Source organism: Pristis pectinata, chromosome 7 (assembly GCF_009764475.1).
Source record: "Pristis pectinata isolate sPriPec2 chromosome 7, sPriPec2.1.pri, whole genome shotgun sequence".
NCBI classification, from domain to species: domain Eukaryota; kingdom Metazoa; phylum Chordata; class Chondrichthyes; order Rhinopristiformes; family Pristidae; genus Pristis; species Pristis pectinata.
The window spans coordinates 49,905,339-49,930,128 of NC_067411.1; the positions used below are offsets into that span (position 1 = coordinate 49,905,339).

Here is a 24,790-nt window from a genome sequence, read left to right on the forward strand (position 1 = left end):
GAAAGGTACCAGAAGGAGAGAGGAAGGTTACCTGAAGTTGGAAAATTCAATGTTCATACCATTAATTTTGAAAGGGTCATCATGAAGAAACCACAACCAAATCAAGAGCTCTTCTTAAAAGAGGAAAGAGACCAAATGGAAATGATTCACTTGAACATACCTATCTCCTGTTTTCAGTGCATAAAATGCAACAACTAGAGCATCACAGAAAAGCACTTACCTATTTTTCAGCAACAATCAACCCAAATCTATCGATGTTGCTAACAAGTAAATCTGGCCATGAAAATGCTGATTGAGGTGCACATATTGATAAATGCAATCCACGCTACTCCGTGCCTACAGGGTGGAAGGTTGTTCCTAATTATACTAAATGTTTTCCATAACATCATGCAGGACAAGATCCAAAAGCATGGCAATAAACAGCAGATTAAAAATGATTTGAGTTGTAAAATCTGAGTCTACTTACACAGATGGTCTGGGCCTTTGAGTACAATTCGGACATGCCGGCTTCCATATGGAATGGCAATGATAGTGTCATCCACTACGAAAGGAATTTCAAGAATTAGACATTTTAGTTGAAAAAGTGTCTGTTAGAAATTTTCTGATTTGTATTGCGCTGAAATACATTTTTTTAATACAATCTATTTTCTAGTTTACACAGAATAACATCAGAGACACCAGAGCACAAGAGTACAATTAAATGGAAATGTTTATCTGGTTATCCTTCATTAAGGAAAATCAAGCATAAGCATGATATATTTCCTTTTCAGAATGAAAACAAATGTTTAAACAGATTTTATTAAACACGTAAGATCTCTAAAGGCCCTGTTGGTTAAACACATATTGACTTCGAAATGAATTGAACCTAATAATTCAAACCATATACAATAAGGCAGCCTTCAATTTATAACTGGAGGAACTTTCACAAAGCTGAAACATGGCTGAATTCAACTGAATTTTGATGCAATGTCTCATGAATTAATTGAAAATTCACAGGGAGGTAACACTCTCGAATTTACATTTCTCCAATTGATGCTATTGCTTCTATAGAATCTGACAAGACCAAGATTCCCTCCAACATTCCAGGAAAATCAACCTGCTGGCATTCATGACATGACAGAAGAAATACTTCCACGATTGATTGGTTGAAGCAGTTATGCATGCATCCATGTAATAATATATCAGAGATTGAAATACTTCATGGAAACATATTTTAATGAAATAAAACAGTTTTAATTTTATTTTTGGTGCCATTGTCTATAAGAGGCCCTTCCTAAATCACCGGAATACCATAGAACCATAGAACAATACAGCACAATGCAGGCCCTTCGGCCCACCATGTTGTGCTGACCTTCAAACCACACCTAAGACTATCTAACCCCTTACTCCCACATATCCCTCTATCTTAAATTCCTCCATATGCTTATCTAACAATCTCTTGAACTTGTCCAATGTATCAGCCTCCACCACCACCCCAGGCAGCGCATTCCATGCACCAACCACTCTCTGGGTGAAAAACCTCCTTCTGACATCTCCCCTGAACTTCCCCCCCATTACCTTAAAGCCATGTCCTCTTGTTCTGAGCATTGGTACCCTGGGAAAGAGGTGCTGGCTGTCCACACTATCTATTCCTCTCAATATCTTGTATACCTCTATGTCTCCCCTCATCCTCCTTCTTTCCAATGAGAACAGCCCTAGCTCCCTTAGTCTCTCCTCATAATCCATACTCTCTAATCCAGGCAGCATCCTGGTAAATCTCCTCTGCACCCTTTCCAACACCTCCACATCCTTCCTATAATGAGGCGACCAGAACTGAACACAGTACTCTAAGTGTGGTCTAACCAGAGTTTTGTAAAGCTGCATCATCACTTATCGGCTCTTAAACTCGATCCCACGACTTATGAAAGCTAACATCCCATAAGCTTTCTTAACTACCCTGTCTACCTGTGAGGTGACTTTCAGTGACCTGTGGATATGAACCCCCGGATCCCTCTGCTCCTCCACACTGCCCAGAATCCTGCCATTCACCTTGAACTCTGCCTTGGAGTTTGTCCTTCCAAGGTGTACCACCTCACACTTCTCTGGACTGAACTCCATCTGCCACTTGTCAGCCCAGCTCTGCATCCTAACAATATCCCTCTGCAAGCTTCGACAGCCCTCCACACTATCCACAACACTAACGATCTTTGTGTCATCTGCAAACTTGCTAACCCACCCTTCCACCCCCTCATCTAAGTCGTTAATAAATATCACAAGAAGTAGAGGTCCCAGAACCGATCCCTGCAGGACACCACTAGTCACGGCCCTCCAATCCGAATGCACTCCCTCCACCACAACCCTCTGCTTTCTACAGGCAAGCCAATTCTGAATCCACACGGCCAAGCCTCCCTGGATCCCTTGGTGTCCGACCTTCTGAAGAAGCCTACCATGCGGAACCTTGCCAAACGCCTTACTAAAATCCATGTAGACCACATCCACTGCACTAGCCTCATCAATCTTCCTGGTCACCTCCTCAAAGAACCCTGTCAGGCTTGTGAGGCAAGATCTTCCCTTCACAAGGCCATGCTGGCTGTCCCTAATCAGTCCATGATTCTCTAAATGGAATAGACAAACAACTACAATCATTCAATCAAGGTGCTATCCAATATGATAGCATTTCACTTCTCTAGCATGAAGTTAAAATATGTGCTAAGTATTGGAGTACAGTTAAACTTATTATATTCTGAAGCGAAAGTGTGAGTGCTTTTAAGTGATGTTGTGTCCAGGGATAAGAAAATGCTTATGATTTACTGAGGGAAAACACCACAACCCTGTTCATTTTAAAGATCCTGAGGTAATCACAGTGCTACAGCACTGGACACCAACAAATGGGCTTTGGCCATCTATCCTTGACTGTTGAACTCCAGTCAAAATATTAACCATGAAGGACACAGGCAACAGCTACAGTGGAACAATATCATGCACAGGTTCTCTATCTAAATCCTGGAACTCCCCCATCAAACAGCACTTAGGAGCACCTTAACCAGATGGACTGCAGAAATTTTACACAATGCTGCGGATAGAAATACCAATAAAGTTATCAGCATTTATGATTGACTGTTCTGTCACATTTCATTATTCAGAGGCATTTCAACAGACATATAGACAGACAGGGAATAGAGGGATATGGACCATGTACAAGCAGATAGGATAGTTTGATTGGCATCATGGTCAGTGCAGGTATGGTGGGCTAAAGGGCCTGTACCATACTGTTCTATGCCCTATGTTCTATGTCAGAGTATCATCAAAGTAAATAATACAAAAAAAATCCATAAATTTTCTACAGTTGCTTGAAAATTCTTGATAAGCAAATTGTTTTGTCAAAAATGTCACTGCAGAATGATGCTTGAGAAAGATTGGCACGCACTATGTTATTCTAAACAAGTTTAATGAAAATTTCAAAGGTGGTGGTGAAATTGTAAACATTTGTTAGCTGACACATTTTGTAGAGTTTTAAGTATTCATAGAAAATGATAATGGATGAATAACTTTTTACCATCAAAGATAATTTGGATTGTCTCAAACTTTAAAATGTTATTAATGTTTAAAAATACCAGTTGTGTTTGCAAAATATATAGTGTGCTGTCCCATAGAGTGAAGTCAGTGTGCCATTCCATACAGTGATGCTGGCCTGCTGTCCCATACAGTGTGAGGCCAGTGTGCTGTCCCGTACAGTGAGGTCAGTGTGCTGTGCTGTACAGTGAGGTCAGTCAGCTGTCCTGTACAGTGAGGTCAGTGTGCTGTCCAATACAGTGACGTCAGTGTGCTGTCCAATACAGTGACGTCAGCATGCTGTCCCATACAGTGAGGCTGGCCTCTAGAGGGCTGATGGCATGACCTGGTGTAGAGTGATGTTAGTGTCCTATCATGCCCCGTGATTTTGGCATGCTGTGCCATTGAGTGCTATTGGTGTGATGTGATGCACACAGTTTCCTGCTCTTGGTTGCTCAGGCAGTGAAGAGGAGCTGTCACATCTGATGCTGAGGATGGGATTTCAGTTGGGCTCCTGGCAGGAGTGACACAGCCTGAGAGGATGGCTGTCTCCAGCATTGGCCCAGAGACATGCAAAAGCAACATGTGAGCTGAGTTCATTAACGCTGCTTTACAAACCCTCTCAGATCACAGAGCCAGAGATAAGGACTGTGCCAAAGAATAAATGAACTAACTGTTCTGATTCTGGGCTGCCCTCCAGTCTCTATCCCAAATGACCATTCACTGGATTTGAGCCTGGTCCTTGGCAGCAGCTGATTCACCACAGGGAGATTGTTGCAGCTCAGCCCCACTTCTGCTCTTATCTGCTGCCCATCTGTGTGTTTTACAGCTGAAACATCAGGATCGTAAATGTCCACCCTCGTCCACAGGCATCACCACACCAAAACTGATCAGCCAAGCAGCATGCATTACTCAATGAAACCAGTCTCTGTGGTGTGAATAGTTCAGTAACACATTATCGAGGGCTAGAACATCCAACCTACCATTAATTGCTTCCATATCAGCTGGTAGGTAGTTGGAACAGCGCAGTCCCTTGGTGAACATGAAACTGCTGAATTCCCACCACTCACTACACCCTTGACCTCTCTGTCAATATGCAGCCTCTTCTTCCATCAACCCAGGCTCTCCTGGGGAGTTATGCCAAGCTTGGACAACTGACTAGAGGGAGGGCTCAGACTAAATGAGACCTCTGCAAGGAACAGGCATTACTGGCTCAGTCCAGGACTTGGGATTTGGGGGTTGGGTGGTTGGCTGGAAGGGAGAACAGCCTTGATTTTTATTTTACTCTATGATTCCTTCTATATATATTTGTTTAATGATCAACACAGAGCTTTGTCCACCAGCTGTGTACATCAGACAATTGCAGAACTGCACTGCTCATAAATTTCTGCTTATTAACTCTAACTTGTACAGTCTTGTTGACAATGTCACATAATTAGCAAAAAAAAATCCTAAAATCATGAGTTAAAAATCTACAGAAAATAGAAATCACAGTTGCTTTCAAAAACAGTCCCTGTCTACAACATAAAACAGGTAATCTGTTCTAGTTAACTGGACTGTGAGGCTTATGAAGCAAGCAGAAACAAGCAATAGGAGATAGCGTTCCTTTCATTGGCAGAGTATTTAGTGTTGCTAAAATGTTTCAGCTTGAAGTGTTCTGTCCAAGGATTTCAAGAGTATAGCTGCATTTTTCAATGTATGATGGTTGATAGAGAGCCTTGCAGATAGGTAAGTTATTCAATAATAAAAGAAATAGACAGATGGACAGAAAGATAACAAAATGGAAGGTTCACACATCTCATCTGATGAAGGTGTTTTTGTATTGGGACTCATATGGGGATCATTCTTTCAATGATAAATGGAAAGAATAAGGATAGTGCATTTAAATTATGGGGCAATTCATGGTTGTCGTGACATTTTCGGCTATATCGACAGATACTACCTGTTTCTGGAGGGAGCACTGGTTCCCCCAAACAGCAGTTGGCCTCAAAAATCATGGTGTGTGGAAATTAGGCAGCACAGCACTCTCACCATGTATTTTCCATTCTTGTTCCCTGGTCCTAGTTTTGTGGTATGCTGTGAAGTTACTACTTATGACTGTTGGGCAGTTGTTTGATGGACAAGATGACAAGGTTGATCATAATTGGAACGAGATCATGTGGGGTGATGCTGCACAATTTCCACCCCAGCCTTGTCTTGACGTTGTTACCAGAGGAGTACCATACACCTGTTTGTTACTAACAATTTACAGCTTATGTTCATCCCGAATGCAATTGCCAGTGTCGTGTCTGGAAGTTCCTCCCCTGCTTCCTTATTCTTGCTAATACTTCTCCATGCATTCTTTGGGAGTAAGTGATCTGCAAGCTGATTGGGAATGGCTGTGTGCACTTAATTCAGGAGTCAGGCATTGCCATGAAGTTGAAACAACAGTTTTGTGGGGTGTGCAACATCATCAGGTAGAGCTTGGTCATGGGACCTCCTGTGTGCACCAATGAAACCTGAGCAGCATAAAGCTCACCAGTCGGAGGCACCACCGAGCTCCAACAGGTGTGCGGTGGGATGATCGAGAGTTCAGGAGTGGTGTGCCATGTCTCTCACGTGGAATGTTAGTGAGCGGAGGTCAGATGCTCCAGCAACAAGTCTATTCCCTCTACCAACAACTGCAGTATTCAACTTTAAAATTTCCTCTTCAAACCAATGAAGTTCAATCAACCAGCAGGGCAACTAACCAGAGAGCACAGTAGAACCATAGAACACTACAGCACAGAAAGCAGGCCATTTGGCCCTTCTAGTCTGTGCCGAAACGTCATTTTGCTAGTCCCATTTACCTGCACCCAGTCCATAACCCTCCAGACCTCTCCCGTCCATGTATCTATCCAATTTATTCTTAAAACTTGAGAGTGAGCCCGCATTTACCACATCAGATGGCAGCTCGTTCCACCCTCCCACCACTCTCTGAGTGAAGAAGCTCCCCCTAATGTTCCCCCTAAACCTTTCCCCTTTCACCCTAAAGCCATGTCCTCTTGTACTTATCTCTCCTAATCTAGGTGGAAAGAGCCTACTTGCATTTACTCTGTCTATACCCCTCATGACTTTGTAAACCTCTATCAAATCTCCCCTCATTCTTCTAAGCTCCAAGGAATAAAGTCCTAACCTGTTCAATCTTTCCCTGTAACTCAACTCCTGAAGACCCGACAACATTCTAGTAAATCTTCTCTGCACTCTTTCAATCTTACTGATATCCTTCCTATAGTTAGGTGACCAGAACTGCACACAATACTCCAAATCTTGCCTCACCAATGTCTTATACAAACTCACCATAACATCCCAACTCCTATATTCAATACTTTGATTTATGAATGCCAGGATGCCAAAAGCTTTCTTTACAACCCTGTCTACCTGTGAATTTTGGGAATTATGTATCTGAATTCCCAGATCCCTTTGTTCCTCTGCACTCGTCAGTGCCCTACCATTTACTGTGTATGTCCTACCTTGACTTGTCCTTCCAAAATGCAACACCTCACACTTGTCTGCATTAAATTCCATCTGCCATTTTCTGGCCCATTTTTCCAGTTGGTCCAGATCCCTCTGCAAGCTTTGAAAGCCTTCCTCACTGTCCACAACGCCTCCAATTTTAGTGTCATCAGCAAACTTGCTGATCTACTTTACCACATTATCATCTAGATCATTGATATCGACAACAAACAACAATGACCACAGCATAGATCCCTGAGGCACACCACTAGACACAGACCTCCAGTCTGAGAAACAATCATCCACTACCACTCTCTGTCTTCTCCCACACAGCCAATCTTGAATCCAGTTTACAACCTCTCCATGGATACCTAGTGTCTGAACCTTCTGAACTAACCTCCCACGTGGGACCTTGTCAAAGGCCTTACTAAAGTCCATGTAGACAATATCCACAGCCTTTCCTTCATTTACTTTCTTGGTAACCTCCTTGAAAAACTCTACAAGATTCGTTAAACACGATCTACCACGCACAAAGCCATGCTGACTATCCTTAGTCAGCCCTTGGCTGTCCAAATACTTGTACATCTGATCTCTCAGAAAACCTTCTAATAATTTACCTACTACTGATGTCAGGTTCACTGGCTTGTAATTACCTGGTTTACTTTTAGAGCTTTTTTTAAACAATGGAACAACATGAGCTACCCTCCAGTCCTCTGGCACCGCACCCGTGGCTAAGGACATTTTAAGTATATCTGCCGGGGTCCCTGCAATTTCTACACTAGTCTCTCTCAAGGTCTGAGGCAATATCATGTCAGGCCCAGGGGATTTATCTACCTTTATTCGCTATAAGGCAGCAAGCACCTCCTCTTCTTTAATCTCTATATGTTCCATGACACTACTGCTTGTTTCCCTTCCTTCTATATCCACTGTGCCAGTTTCCTGAGTAAATACTGATGCAAAAAAACTGTTTAAGATCTCCCTCATCTCAGGAGGCTCCACACATAGCCCACCACTTTGATCTTCTAGGGGACCAATTTTGTCCTTTGCTATCCTTTTACTCTTAGCATACTTGTAGAAACCCTTTGGGTTTACCTTCACATTATCTGTCAGAGCTACCTCATGTCTTCTTTTTGCCTTCCTGATTTTCTTCTTTAGCATTTTCTTACCTTTTCTACATGCTTCAAGTACCTCATTTGTGCCTAGTTGTCTATACCTGCTATACACCTCTCTCTTTTTCTTAACCAGATCACCAATATCCCTTGAAAACCAAGGTTCCCTAAGCCTGTTAACTTTGCCTTTAATCCTGGCAGGAACATGCAAACTGTGCACTCTCAAAATTTCGCCTTTGAAGGCCTTCCAGTAAAAGAATATTCAGCAGCAGAATTCAGTTCAACTGCTGTTTATTTCCAGTGATTTAATATGATTTGTATTATTATGGTTTATTTCACTAAAGTTGGTCAGAAATAAAAACAGAAAATTCTGGAAAAATGCAGCAGGTGAGGCATCACATATGGAGAAAGAGACTATGTTAACATTTCAGATTGAGATTTACTTTTACTCATTGTGATGAAAGGTCATTGACCTGAAAGTTCAATTCTATTTTTCTTTCCACAATTGCTGACTAACTTGTTGCGTACTTCCAACCTTTTCTTCTTTTATTTCAGATTTCCCGCATCTGCGTTTTTTTAATCTTTTGACTAATGTTGGTCAGGCTTTGCCTTTATTGGCAATATGTACCTGCCCCTCTAACCACACTTATTGTAAATTTCTCATGCAGTCCAATATCTAAATATATCAACATGTCAGTCTAAAATCTAGGCAAAGTATCAGGAGATCAAAACCACATTTATATTCTGCTGAGTTGAAATGATCAACAAGTTAAGAAGTTACAAATGTATGAAACGCCCGTGGTATTCTTGGCATGCCTCTAGTTGTCATATTTGATCAATCAACAGGCACACAACACAACAACAGAAAATGGTGAAAAGACCCATATTACTACCCAGGTAATTATCCTCTGTATACACACAGGGAACCCAGGTCTCAATTCCTCACCTGCCAATGTTTGAACATCAAGATGCAATGACAATAAAATCATAAATCTCAATTTTCTCATTAAAGGACAAGGTGCAGGACAATATTTCTCTGTAATATTGAAAGCAATGAATACATATGGATTTGGTCAATTTCTCAACTATAGCCAAGATTTTTGAAGACATGTTAAAGTATTGCCAAAAGAAAAAAAACCTCCTAGAATAAGGAATAAAATTAAACACCATTTCTCTCTTCAGAGTCTTGAGATGTCTTTACATTCAAAATGATAAGCTGTGAGTGTGCATTGTGTGTTCTCAAACAATACTGTAAAGCATTTAAAATGCTGGCAAAATAAAAGCCTTGTTTTCATGTAGCTATCACTTCAAAGCTATCCGTATTAACCAAGGGAAGAAAGCTGGCCAGGAAAGAAGGAGAACCCCCTACTCATCTTCAAACAGTACATGGTATTTTCAAAATTCCCTTTGCTGATCTCCCTCAGCTCCGACTTACAAAAGTCCATTCATGACCCACACCCTTTCTTGCTCTCTCTCCCACACTGAGTACTCCATCCTTGTCCATCTTCACTGGTTCCCTGTTCCTCCGCAATTTAAAAATCTTGCCTCTTTAAAAATTTAAAAACCTTCAACCTTGCCCTACAGATTTCTTCAAATTATATTTGTAACTTTTTCAGGTCTTACAGCTTTGAAATATTCCACCTTTTTCTGTCTCATTTGAACCTGTAGCTCACACACTCTGGAATTCTCCCCTGATGTCCCACTTCCCCAATCCCCAAAATCTTCCTACATATATCAACTTTATCTCAGTGTAACTCAAACAGTTCCATTCCAGAGCCTCCAGCAAATAATCCATGCTGGCAGTACAGTGTGCTGTTGTCAGATGAAATATTAATTCAAAAACTGATGTAAGGCAGGCATTATTTGAAGAGTAGTGTCGGTGTCCTATGGCCAACAACTAGCCTTCAACTAACATCACACAAATAGATCAACTCGGATCTTGCCAGTGAATGCTGAATATGTCAATCAGTTTCAATGCTGGACCACATGGAATTTAGCCACAGAGGTTTACCTTCTGTGCAGCCCTCAAGGGCTTCCTTGCCTGTTCCATCCAGCCTGTTCCAGGTGTGGGTCAGACTGCCAAAGACACTGAAATCTGGCCAGATCATATCTTTGTACCTACGTTTCCATGGAAGAGGAATTGAGCAGGAGCAGCCCTTAAGTGGAACCAGAGTGGAGCAGCAATAACAGTGGGGCAGAGCCGGAGTAGAATGGGAGCAGTCCTGAGGGGGAGCAGGAGTAGGTATGAAAGGAAACAACTGTTCTCCAACACTTAGGAATGAGATCATCCATGATCAAACCAGAAAATGCTTCATCCAAGATACTGAAGAACCTCATTCACAATTAGCAGATCTTAGTACAAGCTGAGATTGGATTCAACATTTGTGCTGGAAGTGCAGTGTTTTCACTGGGGCTCACTAAACACTTTCAGATCTTTTTATCCTGAACCTGATGGCTCAGGCACCAATTCTGATTAAGAAGAAGCATGTTCCCATTTATTGCATAGGAGATTCCTGAGAAGCCCAAGCCCATTGCAACACCACTAAACAGATATTACTGGACTGTTAAAATGGAGGGAAATTTTTCTTTGTCAAGGCAGGTCAGTACTTACATTTATTTGATGATAGTTGAGATTTGTACTGTCCTCGTACAAGTCTACAAGTGGAGCCATTGCCGCTGCAGATTCCACAGTTATCTTCCTTGGCACTGCTTCCCAGCTGGTGATCACAACCAACAACCTGCCAGGAACACCAGAGTGTTACTGCAGCCTACATGTTACAACTGCACCACAAGTGGCAGTCATGTTCATAGGGACCAATCCAAAGTTACAACTCAGAAGGACAGGTAATGCACATCTCAGAATAGTAGCCAGATATTTCCCACAAGTACATAAATAAATTGATACACCATTGAAACCAATGATCTGGAGTAGCTTCATTATTTTTAATGCCAGATAAATTGGTCTAAATAATGATCAGAAATAGTCATTCAGTACAGAAACAGACCCTTTGGCTTATTGAGTCCATGCTGACCTTAAAGCACCCATTTATTCTAATCCCATTTTATTCACCCGCCTTCTCCCCCTCACATCCCCATCAACTGTCCCCTGATCTTACCATTCACCTACACATGAAGGGCAAGAGATAGCGGCTAATTAGCATAACCTGCATGCCCTTGGGATGTGGGCTCAAACTGAATTAACTGGATGAAATCCATGCAGTCACTAGGAGAATTTGCAAACTTGACACAGACAGCATCCAACCCAGGTTGCAGCTCTACCAGCTGTGCCACTGTGCTTCCACTGAAAACCATATGGGAACTATGAGAAGTTAACGTCAATGAGGATAATTCATTCCCAAAGAGCCTTGGTGATTGAGGAGGGTTACACTGGAGGCTGACAGCAGCCAGCTGCCTTTCTGAAAACCACTCTTTTTCATTTTCATTTGGACAGTGTCATATACACAATACCCAAAAGATGGAATGGGGTGTAAGTTTACTTTTTATAACAACAATGTCACCAAGAGCTCAGGGAGGAACGGAGGATGCCAAGAATGTCAGTTCCAGTCCAGCAGGAGTTAGATTGGCTGGAAGAGGGGGCAGCCATTATGGACAATTTCTATTCAGTGCACCCAGCAGAAGCTTCCCAAGATCACCTTGCACCTTGCTCCCTCACCCAGAGTCACAAAGGTCAACTTCACCATGACAGGACCTGAAACTTAGCAGCCTGAAGCAACAATGTGTGTCCCACCAATTTAGATAATTGTCTCAGTAACAACTCAGTCCTTCACGCTTGTTCTGCCACTCAATGAGACCATGGTAGATCTTTGATGTTACTCCTTCATCTGTCTTTGACACAAATCCCTTAATGGGACCAATTTGGGCTGGATCTGACTCACTCCTGCATGATCCTCTCCTGCCCTCATTCACCTGGGCCGGATGTGGGGGGCCAACTGAGCTGATCCTCTACACCCTATGCATGTAGTGAGGCTTCAGGAGTGAGGACGCCTCCAGCTGAGGCCCTGACCCAAATGACCCAGGTAGCCTTTTGACAGGAAACAGAGGGGGTGGGGGTCAGGGGAGAGCCTAATCTGCTGTCAAACCTGTCCAGGCTCTTTTAGTTTTTAGGTGTCTTTTCAGAAACACAAAAAACAAATGTCAGTAAATGAGTAGAATAGTAAAAAAAAATTCAATTAAGACGCCAAGAGATGACAAAAAAATTTAAAAAAAGGAAAAAATGTTCGTTAACATTTTCCTCCTTATCCCCAGGCTGGGAATCCCCAATCTGTCCATTAGCTCAGCAGGCTTGTGCTCAATTGGAGAGACAGATCCCCTATGTAAAGGCCAGGGAGTCCCTGCATGTTTGGGCTCTGGTTCTGGAGCAGGTTGAGCCATTGGTGGATGTATCAGCAGATGCCCTCCGCAACCCTGGCCCTGTGATGGATCTGGGTCGGCCCAGGACTGGGTACCAAAGAATGGCTGAACGTCTGCAGTGCCCTTTGAAACTATCAGTCCCAGTCAGCTCCGCTTGGCTCAACAGTCTTGGGTAACAAGAATCTGATTGAAAATTAACAACTGACCCAGCATCAAGAGCCATTTACAGCAGTGAGTCCCAAACATCTGCACTCTGAGAGGCCTGACTCCAATTATTAAAACAGGCCCTTCCTGCACTCCCCAAATAGCAATTCTCCTGGCACAATATTCTCCTGGAACACTAACAGTTCCCTTAATATCTTGAAACCTTGATTTAATCGCTCTTTATTCTTTTAATCTCCAGGACACATAAATCCAATTGTGTAATCTATCCTCCTTATTTAACCCCCGGTGTTCAGGCATCATTCGGCAGTCCGTCCTTCCTAAGAACTGCTCCCAGTGCTCCATCTATACTTAACCAGGATTTCATAAAACTGCAACATAACATCTGCTCCATCTTACTCCAGTCCTCCAAATGCCAGCATTCCATTAGGCCTTCTGATTACTTTCTGCACTGTTTGAAGACAGTTTAATGACCTGTGTCCATGGATTCCAAGTTGTTTTAATCACTAAGTGGATTGGACCAAAAAAGTTTTAAATACTTTGACTTTATTTGTGGGACCTCCCGTTTAAGAATTGTACCCACATCTGAAAAGAGAAATTCAGACTCCTGAGCTGTGAAAGGAAATGTAACCCCACAAACTAGCCCACACCCCAGCTAGGCACTGAACCACCAGCAAACCCACACTCTCACTAAGCACTGAATCCCTGGGATACTCACACCCCAGCTGGACAGTGAACCCCTGGGACACTCACACCATCATCCACACAGTCTGGTGGATGATGCTCTCTGTAGCTGGTCTCAGTCCTTCCTTACAATTTCCCCAAGCTCTTGAAAACTGCCTGAGGATCTTTCCCCAAAATGCAATATTTTTGTAACTGAAATAGCATTAATCTATTCTGAGATCTAAAGATTTACTGAAATGAATCAGAACACGTTCAATCCCTCCCACCTTAATGCTGGCTGGGTGAGACTCTGCTTTCAGGATAGGCAAAGACAAAAAATGAGGAGAAATGGACAGATGACAAATAGCATAATATCAGCAGTTGAATTTAAAGATTGAATTATTCAGGCAAGTACACACTTTAAGAACGATAATGAAGACTTTAGAAAGGCTCATGGAATCATACGGCACAGAAATGGGCCACTCAGCCCTCCACTCTCTTGTCAACCTTTTTCACTATCTACACATCCCATTTGCCCTCATTAGGGCTTTGCCCGTTTGTGTCTGTCTAAATGACTCTTAAACAGAATAACTGTATTTGATTCTATCACATCCTCTGGCATTGTGTTCCAGATATCAACTGCTCTCTATATAAAAACTTAACCCCTCAGATTCCCTTTAAAACTTCATGCTTTCACCTTAAACCTATGATCTCTAGTGTCTGATATCCCTAAAATGGGAAAAAGATTTTGTCTGTCTCTGCTATCTATGCCTATTATATACTTCTGTCAGGTCACCCCTCAGCCTCCCTCTCTCCAGGGAAGATAAGACTAGCTTATCCAAACCAGGCAATGTCCTGGTGAACCTCCTCTGCACTCTCTCCAGCACAATAACATCCTTTCTATAGTGTGGTGACCAGAACTGCACACAATACTCCATGTGTGGTCTAACCGGTGTTTGGTAAAGTTGCAACATAACATCCCAACTACGAAGACAAGCATGTCATAGACATTCTTCACCACCCTATCAATCTCTTTTGTCACTTTCAGGGAACTGCACACTTGGACTCCTGAATCTCTCTGGTCATCAATATTCCTCAACACCCTACCATTTAGTCTGACCCTACGTGACTTCCCAAAATGCATCACTTCACATTTGTCAGGACTAAATTTCACCTGCCAATGCTCTGCCCAACTTTCCATCTGATCTATATCCTGCTGCAGCCTTGGATAACCTTCCTTGCTATCCATAACACCAGCAATTTTCATGTTACCTGCAAACCTACTGATAATACCTCCTATGTTCACATCCAAGTCTCTAATATATATTACAAACAGCAAAGGTCCCACCACCGATGCCTGCAGTACACCATCAGTTATAGACTTCAAGTCATTCCAGCCTTCCATTACTACACTCTACCTCTTATCACCAAACCAATTTTGGATACAATTATTCAGCTCACCTTGGATCACATGTGCCTTAAGAAAAGTATAAAGTGATTCCAGGGATGAAGGACTTTAGTCACGTAAACAGATTGGAGAAGTTGGGGTTGTTTTCCTTGGAAAAGAAGACGTTGCAGTGGGATCTGATAGAGGTATTTAAAATCATGAAGCATGTAGATAGATAAAGGGAAAATGTTGCCACTAGCAGAAGGGTCAAGAATTAGGGGTGATAGAATGAATATGATTGACAGGGGAGTGGGACTAGCTGGATTGCTCTTGCAAAGAGCTGGTATAGACATGATGGACCAAGTAGCCTAAGTTTGTGCTGTAATTATTGTGCAATACTGTGTGAAGAGGTGAAAAGATGGGCTGAGGGTGTGAGAGTGTGGTGGTGTGAAAGAGTGAGGTTACGTTGGTGTGAGTGTTTGAGACTGTTGGAAGGGAGCATGAGTGAGAGGGTGAGGGTGATGGGGTATCAGGGGGTGAATGAAGGTAGGTCAACGGGTCTGGGTATGTGCATCTACTTGAGAGACTCAGGAAGTGCTGGGGGAAGACAAAATCAAGGATAAGCTAAATCACTAAAGGTTATCAGTTAAAGGTGACTAAGAGTTATTTATCGTAACTGAGTTCCCATTTATAGCACACCACACTGGTTACTTACTTGGCAATTTCCACTGATGCACATGTGCAAAGTCTCAGTATAACACCGGGTACCATCAAGCACTTTTGGTGCCAGTTCCACAATCAGTGATGTTCCCTTTGCCAGACACTTCAATGCACATGGTTTCTCAGGGTCATTGTAGACAGGAAGCCATTCATAGTACTGACCCTGATACTTGACATCATTGTGAGCGGAACATTGCTGAGCACGAAATTCCCCAGCTTCTGGAGGGCAGTCCTGGGAACAAAGAACATCAGCAAGAAAAAAACTCATTGGATTATTCTGAGAGCAATGTTTCAACTCCGACAGTTGTACTTCATGGGGAAACAATCAATGGTTGGCTTAATTACCTAGTGCAGTTGGACACTGAATTGCATATTTGATAAACCTGACACAAACCCCTTGTATTAAGTATGTGTCAGTATAGCATTAACATTATGAAGGATACAGTTTTTCCTTGATTCGTCCATCCTCTGCACAAATATGCATGAAACTACCAACTCCTACTGATTTTAAATTTCTGCAGAAATCAAATTTTATAAAGATGGATAATTGCAGCCCAGCAAAAACTTATAAAATCAGCCAGAGTTTAAAATGATATAAAGTGGATTTCTTCATCACCTTCAATTCTGAAGCAACACTAATCATTTTATTTGTATATTCATAAAAACAGGCAGGGGTCACAAACTAGATGTGTTCCCTGGGGTTTGGAGTAATTAGTTTGACGCTTTCACAATGTTAGGGCTATCTGATGGGGTGAAACTATTTCTGCTGGACTAGAGTTGTCTAATGGGTAGGGACAGACATTTCAGGAGTGAATCATAGAATCTTAAGGTCACAGAAAATGCGCTTCTCAGAAGGAGGCAATTTGGCCCATCATGTCTGTGCCAATCAAAAAAGAGCATCCCAACCAATCCCACTTCCAGAATCAGGTCAGAAACCCTGCAGATCATGGCTCATCAAGATCACATTATTTAAATGTGTTAAGGGTTTCTCCCCTTCAGGCAGTGCATTCTAGACCCCCACCACCTTCCAGATGAAAGAATATACCTTCCTCACCTTCCTTCTGTCAATTACTTTAAATCAATGCTCCCCCCCCCCCCCCCCCCACCACCACTAGTTGTTGACTCTTCTGCTACAGGAAATAGGTCCTTCCCATTTATTCTATTGAGGCCCCTCATAATTTTACACACTTCAACTAAGTCTCACCTCAGCCTCCTCTGGAACAATGCCAGCTTATCCAACCCCTCTGCATAGTTTTAGTCTTCCAGAAACATGTTTGTAAATGAAATTAGGAAACACTTATGCATACAGAGTATAGTGGAAGATTGGACTCTTCTGGAAATGCATTTGGTGCTAGATCAGTTATCTGAAAGTGATTTTTTTTATTATTAATCAAAGGTATTAAGAATGTGGGGAAAAGGCGTGAATGGAGTTGGTCATAAATCAGTCATGGCCATATTGAATGCTAGAAGAAACTCAAGGAGCTGAATGGCTACCTCCTGTCCTTGGACTCTCATTGTCATGAATAATGAATGATGATTAATGAAGTCGTGAGTCTTGGGAATATTACTATCTACACTGGGACTGGAGGATGTATGACCATTGTCTCAAGCCACTTGTGTGTGATTTGCAAAACCAGCAAATATTGTCAACCCAAACATCCAGAAACACAGTATCAGTGCCAGTCAATAAAAGAAAAAAAAAGCCAACATATAATAAATCTTTCTTACAAAAACAATCGAGAAAACAAATGATTAAGTACATTGCAGGTAGTGCAAACATATGTATTCACACCATAGGTATCTGATCACTGTTAAAAGAGCACAAAACAGTTGTAAGCTCCTCTATAAATGGAAGTACATTTCACTTTATTTGAAAGCCATCCCTTTTACACTAACAATTAAACTGCTTTTGAGTTCCTAAATAGTTCCAAATAGCTGGGCTAGAGATGCTGGAGAAGAGCAGAAAATGTGCACCTTAAATTACACAGATTTTAATAATTTTAATACAGTTGAGGTTGAGTCTGATTTTGCAACAAGTCCTCAAAACAGTCAGTGGAATTTCCCAAAGATTTCTTCCATAACCGCATGATTAGAACTTGGCAATAATTGCACTGCATGAAAAGTCCAAAAGTTAAGGTGTTCTGTTTATGTAGCCACCTTTGCCTGGTATTTGAAAATCACTACTTTGACATTATCTGTTATGGTAAATTCTACAGTCAGTCTCCGGAGATTGAATCCGCAGAAAGCATCTGGTTCTGATGGAGTCTGCAGCTGTTACTGAGATCCTGCATGGATCAGCTGGTGGGGGTATTTTCAGACATTTTTAATGTCTCACTACTACAATGTGAGGTTCCCACCTACTTTAAGAAGACCATGGTCATTCTGGTGGCAAAAAAAAACAAGGTAACATGCCTTAATGACTACCGTCTGGTGGCTCTGACATCCACTATCATGAAGTGCTTTGAGAGGCTGGTCATGGCACACATTAACTCCAGCATCCCAGTCAACCTCAACCCACTGCAATTCACCTACCGCCGAGACAGGTCCACAGCAAATGCCATCTCCCTAGCCCTACACTCAGCTATAGAGCATCTGGATAAGAAAGACACCTACATCAGACTACTATTTATTGCTTACAACTCCACCTTCAATATTATAATTCCAAGCAAATTCATCTCCAAACTCCTACCCTAGGACTCAACACCTCCCTTTGCAACTGGACCCTTGACTTCCTGGCCAACAGACCGCAATCAATAAGGATAGGCAGCAACACCTCCACTACAATTATCCACAACACTGGTGCCCCACAAGGCTGTGTTCTCAGCCCCCTACTCTACTCCCTACACACTCATGACTGCGTTGTCAGATTCTGCTCTTACTCTATCTACAAATTTGCTGATGATTCTATTGTAGTGGGCCATATCTCAGATAAGGGTCGGAGTACAGGAAGGAAATGGAGAGCCTAGTGACGTGGTGTCATGACAACAACCTTTCCCTCAATGACAGCAAAACAAAAGAGCTGGTCATTGACTTTAGGAAGGGGGTGGAGAACATACACCTGTCTACATCAACAGTGCTGAGATTGAGAGGGTTGAGAGTTTCAAGTTCTGAGGAGTGAACATTACCAATAGCCTGTCCTGGTTCAACCATGTAGATGCCATAGCCAAGAAAGCATACCAATGCCTCTACTTCCTTAAAAAGCTAAAGAAATTTGGCATGTCCCCTTTGACCCTCACAAATTTTTATTGACACATCATGGAAAGCATCCTATCTGGATGCATTACGGCTTGGTATGGCAACTGCTCTGCCCATGACCGCAAGAAACTGCAGAGAGCTGTGGACTTAGCTCAGCACATCACGAAAACCAGTCTCCGCTCCATGGACTCTGTCTACACTTCTCACTGCCACGGAAAAAGCAGTCAGCATAATCAAAGACTGCTCCCACCCTGGACATTCTCTCTTCTCCCCCCTTCCATCAGGCAGAAGATACAAAAGCTTGAAAGCATGCACCACCAGGTTCAAGGACAGCTTCTATCCTGCTGTTATAAGACTATTGAACAGACCTTATGTACGATAAGGTGGACTCTTGACCTCACAGCCTACTTCTTTATGACCTTGCATCTTATTGTCTGCCTGCACTGCAATTTCTCTGTAACTGTAACACTATATTCTGCACTTGATTATTGCTTTCCCTTGTACTATCTCATATCTCACATCAGATGTACTGATGTTGTGAAATGATCTGCATGGATGGCATGCAAAACAAAGTTTTTCACTGTACCACTATACATGTGACAATAATAAACCAATTACAAATTACAATCATTGCTTGAGTCTGCCAATCTTGAGTGCTCATTAAACTGCCCGAGAGATTTCTGCTCACAGTGCAGATATGTATAAAATAGGAAGGGTATATTAATTTGATCTTCAAAAATAGAAATCAGGGCTACCATCTAGCTTCCTTATAACTATGTATATGTGAAGGGATGGTATCCCTCCAGCAGGGAGTTTTCAGGAAGGAATCTGCTTCAAATATTCATGGCAGTGGTTGCCACAGTGGTCCCAGGGGAAGTGGCACATTCTAGAAGGTGCTATGCAAACTATTGCAGTGACCTTGGGTGCTGTCTGTGTGGAGTTTGCTTATTCCCTCTGTCATCCAGAGGAATGAAGGATGGGATCAGCAGGTTAATTGTCCACTGCAAATTGCTCCTTATGTGTAAGTGAATGGCAGAATTTAGGGGGAGTTGATATAGTGTAGAGAGAACAGGGTCAATGTAGGATGAATGTAAATGGAGGTTGATGGTTGGCACGCACTCAGTGGGCCGAAAGGCCTGTTTCTGTGCTGCATCACTCTATGACTCTATGAGGACCACAATGGTTCAAAAAGGTGCCTCAGCACCATCTTCTCAAGGGCAATTAGATATAGGCAATAAATGACAGCATTGCCTACAATTTACGCTCCTCCAGCCTGTTCCTCCCTTCAGTGAGATTGTGATGACCTGTTTCTGAACTTGATCCCACCTTGGGTCTACAGCACCATTACACTGACTGCCCAAAGTCTACTGATACCCAGTTTTTAATTATTAATTGATCTAGCACTTACTACTCTCTGTGGGAATTAATTCCACACTATTTTTGCCCTTAGTGTAAAGAAGTGTTTTCGAGCTTCTGTCCTGACTGGCCTGCTTTAAGGTCATGTCCTCTGCTATCTGTAAAAGTTCCTATCTATCCAATCAATTCCGCTCAAAAAGTCCCAAAAATCCAGCCAGTGAAGCCAAGGGAGCTGAGGCACCAGCTGTACTTTTATTTTTTATTTGCTCTTTGGAGCTGTCTGAATATTATGGGTTGAGGGCTTTGTTTCTGCTTGATAAATAAATTCTTCATAAGAACATCTGGCAGTATGTGCAGCTTGAGGTTTACACAAACCAGTGGAAACATTGATGTAAGTGTTAAATGTGGCTTGTGAGGATCCAGGCATGGGAGTGACTGCCAAAGGGCCCAAACTTGATAAATGATCAATCCGTGTCACCACTGGGGCCTAGGGGCATAAAACTATCATTCAAAACTGAGATGCCAATGCCATCTTTATTTGGACAGTCATGGGATTACCATTGGAAAAACTCAGCAGGTCAGGTAGCATCTGTGGAAAGAAAAAAAATGTGGTTAATGTTTCAGCTCAAATATCCTTTGTTGCAACACTATTTAAACAAAGGATCTTTGGCCTGAAATGATAATTCTGTTTCTCTTTCTTCGGATGCTGCCTGACCTCCTGTTTCTGGCATTTTCTTTTTTTAATTTTAGATTTCCAACATCTGCAGTTTTTGCATTTGCTCTCACCAATGCCCTGTACAGTTGCAGGAAGACTTCCCTACTCTGGGAAATGGATTTAAATTTCCTAGCTGATGTGTAGGATTTGAATTAGGGTTGTTGCTCCAGGTTTATGGATTACCAGGTCAGTAGCATATCCACATGAAACAGTAAGTGGGAAACAATACAGACTCTGATTGGACAATACAAACTCCAGGGATTCTGGACTCACCTATCACTTGCCAGCCTATGCTCCTCCCCCTCCCCTGACCTTCTTATTCTGGCTTCTGACCTCTTCCTTTCCAGTCCTGATGAGGGGTCTTGACCTGAAACGTTGACTGTTTATTTCCCTCCATAGATGCTGCCTGACCTGCTGAGCTCCTCCAGCACTTTCTGTGTGTGTTGCTCCAGGAATTTTATGTGGAGACGTGGGACCATGCTCCTTATCCACTGAAGCCTTGCATATAACTCCCAGTTGTGGGAACCTACTTTAAGACTTTTCTGACCAATTCAAATATGTTCTATCGGATAACCAAAAGAATACATGGTGTCTGTGTTTTCACTGTTCATCTGAAGCCTGCATATAGCTTAGAGAGCAAACCAAATGTTGTATTTAAACACCCAAAGCAACAGATGGCTTGATCCACTGGCAAATTGCTCATCCATTATAAACTGTCGATTAAAAACCTTCCCAGCTTTCAAAGCATGCCTTTGGTGCAGGCACATGAATGATTTTTATTCAAATGTCTTGTTATCAATATCATAAAGGAATACAGAGCCTTGGGACAATGAAGTTACTTGGAATGCAATGAACTCCATAACCCTCAAGTCCTCAGTAGATTTTGAGGGCTGAAATTTGTAATAGTGGATGCATTTTAAAATCATGTTACTTATTAGGACTCCATGTGTTTCTCAAGATAAGCACAGTTGTCCAAGTGCCAGCAAAAATTGTCAAACAGCACCAGGAAGACAATACATGCCATAACACTGTCAGGGGTAGAGAAACAGTCACACCAGATGTGCTGCAGGACAGAGGCTTGTTTAGTTGCAAGTTGCATTATCCTACCAGTCCTACTGCAGGAACAAAACACAAATGCCAGGTTTGGAGCCATGCAGGAGGAAGGCCCAAGCAAGACGCTGTAAGACTTAAATTCTAGGAACCATACAATATGGATTTTGAAAACCCCAAGGCTTGTGAGACAGACCTGATGTCACACTGAGTATGAAGTCACCTCTTGAAATCTTTATTGGCACATTGTGGATAATATACCAGGTGCACTGAGGAAGATATAGAACATATTCCTTGTGATGCCAGCTTTTAAAAAAATAATTTAAATTTTATCAGTCCTAGAGGAAGGAATTGTTAATGCTCTCCTTTTTCTCAGTCAATTCAAACTGTGCTGTTGTCCAGCTGTATTATAGGGAGGCAACTCCTGGATCCTGGTTGCCAGCACCATACTAGCTCTCTGCTCCATCCTCTACTTTCATTTGCAGGCTACACTCTCAATGTGCCTCAGCTCCCATTTCCCACATGTCAGTCTTCTCAATTCACATCATTGTCAGCTGTGGGAATCCTTATCCAATAATATCATCAACTTTGTTAACCAACAACTTGATTCAATATTGTAGGATTTACAATAATTTGGCTTTTCAAAGTCAAAAAAATATAATACTGGAATGATCACTGATATTTTTCCTTGGTTTGTTCTTCTTGCATCAATGTAAATAGATAGTGTTTACTAAAACCCCTAGATTTATTTTAATTGACCTTGGTTATTCTTACTATTGGTGGAGTGCCTTTTAGATCTGGAAGTGTAATTATTGGTATTGGTAATGGTATTGTTTTATTATTGTCACTTGTACCAAGGTACAGTGAAAAACTTGTCTTGCATATCGTTTGTACAGATCAATTCATTACACAGTGCATTGAGGTAGTACAGGGTAAAAACAATACAGAATAGAGAGTAAAGTGTCACAGCTAAAGGGAAGTGCATTGCAGGTAGACAATAAGGTGCAAGGTCAAGAAGGTAGATCGTGAGGTCAAGAGTCCATCTAATTGTATAAGGGAACCATTCAATAGTCTTATCACCATGGGATAGGAGCTGTCCTTGAGCCTGGTGGTATGTGCCCTCAGGCTCTTGTATCTTCTACCCGATGGAAGAGGAGGGAAGAGAGGATGACCCAGGTGGGTGGGATCTTTAATTATGCTGGCTGCTTCACCAAGGCAGCGAGAGGTACAGACAGAGTCCATGGAGGGGAGGCTGGTTTCTGTGATGCACTGGGCTGTGTCCACAACTCTCTGCAGTTTCTTGCGGTCCTGGGCAGAGCCGTTGCCATACCAAAGCATGATGCATCCAGATAGGATGCTTTCTATGGTGTATCGATAAAAATTGGTGAGTGTCAAAGGGGACATGCCAAATTTCTTTAGCCTCCTGAGGAAGTAGAGGCGCTGGTGAGCTTTCTTGGCCATGGAGTCTACGTGGTTGGACCAGGACAGTTTAACCAGAAATAAATAATGGAACATAAAAGATTTCCAGTCTTCTTCTGATCTAAATGATGCTTCTTTTAATAGAGATTCATTTCCTCTCTTGAATTTACTTTGGTTGGACCATTGGGGCCCAAGTGCAATTTTAACCCAAGGCCCAGATTGTGTCTGCCCCTGGAAATTGCTTGAAGGATAGATCTGAAGTTTTTTCTTCAGGCCCCAGAAGGCAGCAATGCTCTTCCTAATCTAACAATGAAACCCTTGTTTTTGGTCCCATCAGCCTAGTCCACTGCACTTATCCTTCATGCTCTCAGCTCAGTGGGGGTTCCCCTTCTAGAAGCTTCCAATGAACTCATCTTGTTCCAGATTGCTAGTGCTCACTCTTGTGAATCCCCAGAGAATGCCTTCTGTTTCCCAAATGACAGTTCTCACTCAAGGGTCAGTCACTAAGCCTTCCCAGTGTTGGATGTGGGGAGACCTTGCAAATGTGAGTGAGGTTCAGGAGTTAAAATCTTTCCTAGCAATGGCTTATTGTTCACCCTGCCCCCCTTTGACCCCCCTTCTCTTCTCCCTCAATCTCTCTCTCTCAACTCGTCCTTTCACCTTCTCCGACTGTCCCTTCCCCACATTTTACTGTTCAGTGCCACATGTTTGACTAAATTTAGCCAGGGAAGGAGCATTAATGTTACTTTTGGATTGCTAAAGTTGTTGTGTTACTCCTGAGTTAGCCTACATTGAATTCCCCACTCTTCTAGTTTAATATAAAAATAATGAAATTTGATATGAGCACATTCAGCAATCCTACAATAAAAATGCAAACAATAATTTATAGCCTCTTAAATATTTACTTTGTGATTGTTGCTGTGAGGATTTTCACACAGAATGTGAAAATGAAATCATTTTGCAGTGACTCAATACAATGGTTCGGTTGCTAAAGCAACCAGGTAACAAATGCAGGTGCAGAAAAACTCACACCTGTTTCTTATAACTTGCAATTTCAAAATGATAGCATAATGACTGAACTTTTAATATATCTAATCACTGAGCAATTTAAACTCTGATGTCAGGTTGATGGATACTCATTTTGTCATTACTAATTATAAGCCTGAGTTAATTTGGTACCTAGTTGATTTATATCTTTGGAAGATGAAGTCTGTGATTGGTGGTGAGTATTTTGCACTATACTTGCATGACTCACACTTTCACATTTATATTTGGCAGGGTTTCAATTTCCAGAGTGTAACATCAGTGGACTCATATTCAGTACTTGTAAAAATGTGAGGATATTTTTCTTCCACATAATTACCAAGTGCTATACTGCTTGCAATACCAAAAAGTTATGTAGAATTCATCCTAAGAACAATGAAGCAAATATTTCTGCAGTGTTTTTACCCAGGAAGTGTGTCAAGAGGCTTCGTGGAGGGCGAAATGGCTTATGGCCATACACATGATTATTTGATCTGGCCACACCCAATCGCATTGTGCTTTCTTAAGGCAGAAAACTTTGCATGGGTCCAGATCAAGCCGGTGTGTTCAAACATGCAATGATTGCATTTAGAAGGATGCAGACTGCATGAGGTT

At 42.1% G+C, this 24,790-nt stretch overlaps 1 protein-coding gene across 5 annotated transcripts in view; it reads right to left on the minus strand.

The window, feature by feature from the left end:
- The window catches only part of LOC127572812 (ADAMTS-like protein 1), a 480,850-nt gene that overhangs the window by 139,798 nt on the left and 316,262 nt on the right, over positions 1 to 24,790 (minus strand). For all 5 annotated transcript variants that reach the window (XM_052020448.1, XM_052020447.1, XM_052020449.1 and 2 more), the window contains exons 6-8: positions 15,413 to 15,649; positions 10,726 to 10,852; positions 467 to 541 (exon numbers count right to left, since the gene is read on the minus strand). In XM_052020448.1, coding sequence (XP_051876408.1) covers positions 467 to 541; positions 10,726 to 10,852; positions 15,413 to 15,649 — 439 coding nt within the window. The remainder of the gene's footprint in view (positions 1 to 466; positions 542 to 10,725; positions 10,853 to 15,412; positions 15,650 to 24,790) is intronic.